Below are 2,455 nucleotides of genomic sequence, written 5' to 3'. Positions count from 1 at the left end.
TTTTTTAATGGTCTTGTCTCTCCTTGCTTTAAGAAATACTGGAGGCACACGGACAGAATTCTCCATATGTAGTTTTTGCTTCAAAATTCCAAAATCATCTTTCTCTGCAAATGAGATCACTTAATGAAACGTTACTCATTCTTACCTTGTACGGTTAGTTTAGGTAGTATTAGGTTAGTTTAGATTATATTAAATAAACATGGACAGCACAAAAGCTAAGTATAGCCATAATAATCTAGCTTATTCTTTATATATTTCTTAATATACTAGCACCATTATAGGATGCAATTATTTTTGCTACATCTAGAGTACAGAGATGCCGCTTCAGAATCCATGATATTAACATTTCCCTCTTCTTTTCTTGTATATTCAGTGAAAAGGAAAGATAAAGGCTTTTCAGCTATGATTGAAAACAGAGAGTACCTTATGGCCCTACTCCTACCCACATGGAAGTCAGTTGGAATATACTCTTCAATTTCAAGATTCTCAGTAATCTATATTTTTAGTAATGTATACTTTTAGTTTTTAGGTATAACACTTCTTATAGGTAGACAAAAATTTGCCGATAGCTTTTTGATATAGAGAAGACTTGCAAATGATTTGCATCCCAATCATTTTGTGAATACACAGAGAAAGAGAATAAAGGAGCTTTTCATGGTCTCTCTCATCTACAGAAATAATGCACACATACATCTCTCATCCCTTCTATTTAACTGGCAGTTATAGCTGCACCTGAGGCTCTTTTTATTATGTTTCAGATGAGCATGAATTCGTGAAAATTGAATTTGTGACACTAGGACAAAACAGAAATGAATGTATCCTATATACATATTAATGGTAAATATGATTTTGGCAGTGAATGTTCATTACTGTTTGGTCAAATTTTTTTGCCGTTTAGATGTATTCAATTCGTCAGCCTGCAAGAAGCAGTAAGCAGGAAGAAAGATTCTATATCAAAATGACATGAGAAACACACAAGTCACAGATTCTGTGAAGCCCCTATTCTACTGAGAATAAGGACAGAGCCATTGTAAAGCTTTGTGAGGTGTGTCCAGGTCCAGCTCAGCCCAGAGAGCTGCTTTCAGATGCATACCCGTACTCAATCCTTCCTCTGCCACCGCATCCATGCTGGGACCTGGCCTGAACCCAGGGACCATGTGAACCACCAAGGATGTATTCAGGTTGCTCAAGAGTGATAAGCTCCTGTGATGCTGTGGCTAGACACTGGGATGAGGAGCCTGAGCAGGAGAGGTGCAGTGGAGTGCATGGTGCCAGTGAAAACTCACTTCCTCAGGAGCTGGAAACTGAGCACTCCCCTCATTTCTAGCAGTGTCCAAGGCAGGACTAAGCCTGTGCATGCACAGGAAGGAGGGTATGTACAGCTCTGTTCATGCTGCACAGGCCAAAAATAAATAAATAAAACAACCCCCTGGGAATTACAGAAGTGAGAATTTTTACTCAAGCAAAAACTGTAATCCACAGAGTACTGTTAAAGGCAAAAAGCTAGGCCCTTGCAAGAATTGAGAAGTCAGCCATGCTTGAGGAGGACAGTTCTGAAGAAGGCACAGCATCTAATATGAGGATAGATGTTCTTTACCCCTCAGCTACATTCCAAAAATGGGATGAAATTTGGATCTTTCCTCCTTGAGGGCTACTCACTACTACTGTAGCAGGAACATTTGATGCACATTCACATTCATATAGGACTATGTTTCTTTAAGGCACTTTTGCACATGATGTATTGGAATAAACTAGAAGATATTTCAGTTTCAAAGCATTCAAATAACTGGAAAACAATCAACAGTAAGACAGGATTTCACCCAGCCTTTTACTGCAAAACTCTACAAAAGTCTGATGCGTCTAGTCCCAGAATATCAGCACAGAACTAGTTTAGAAATACTCCCACTTATTTCCCTGTACTGGAGTACTGCATTACACTGGCATCAAATTAAATCAATGAGACAAGATTGACATTTCAGAGATGCTGCTAAGTCCTGCAGTACTGTAGCGAGTGCTGATGCACAGAGGCACATTACGGACATAGCACACATTGCCCTACTTACCAGATCATGCCTTGATTAAATATCAGTCCCAGCACATTCCCACTTATATCAAATTCTGAATATGATGGCTGAAAAAATAACAAAACAATTGCTTTTGTTAAATTGCTTTTGTTCTGAGATGATTTATCTAGATTAAAACTGTCACTTCCAACAGCAGTGTAATACTTGCATTGTGTTGTAAAGATGTTCATTGCATATTATCAGTGAATAATGAGACAAATGAGGACGGCTGAAGGCAAACAGACAGATTTTAATACTGGCTGCAGAATTTTATTGATGATCGTTTTTGGCTCTTTGCTTAGAAGAAGATTCTAATAGAATATTAGATCTCTGGGTACTGGATAAATTTTAAAACAATAATCCATATTTTATCCACTGGAGTGAAGTCAAGA

General features: G+C 38.1%; 1 protein-coding gene across 1 annotated transcript in view; it reads right to left on the bottom strand.

Annotated features, from left to right (window-relative positions):
- LOC104915585 (transmembrane channel-like protein 1) overlaps positions 1-2,455 on the bottom strand; it is a gene marked incomplete at its 5' end in the record, with an annotated part of 22,548 nt that overhangs the window by 1,870 nt on the left and 18,223 nt on the right. Inside the window, one exon of the mRNA XM_031557507.1 lies at positions 2,064-2,131. Within this exon, the coding sequence (XP_031413367.1) occupies positions 2,064-2,131 (68 nt within the window). The remainder of the gene's footprint in view (positions 1-2,063; positions 2,132-2,455) is intronic.

This window comes from Meleagris gallopavo (genome assembly GCF_000146605.3).
Source record: "Meleagris gallopavo isolate NT-WF06-2002-E0010 breed Aviagen turkey brand Nicholas breeding stock chromosome Z unlocalized genomic scaffold, Turkey_5.1 Chr41_random_7180001957288, whole genome shotgun sequence".
In the NCBI taxonomy this organism is placed as follows: Eukaryota; Metazoa; Chordata; class Aves; order Galliformes; family Phasianidae; genus Meleagris; species Meleagris gallopavo.
This window is presented reverse-complemented; position numbering and strand designations above follow the sequence as displayed.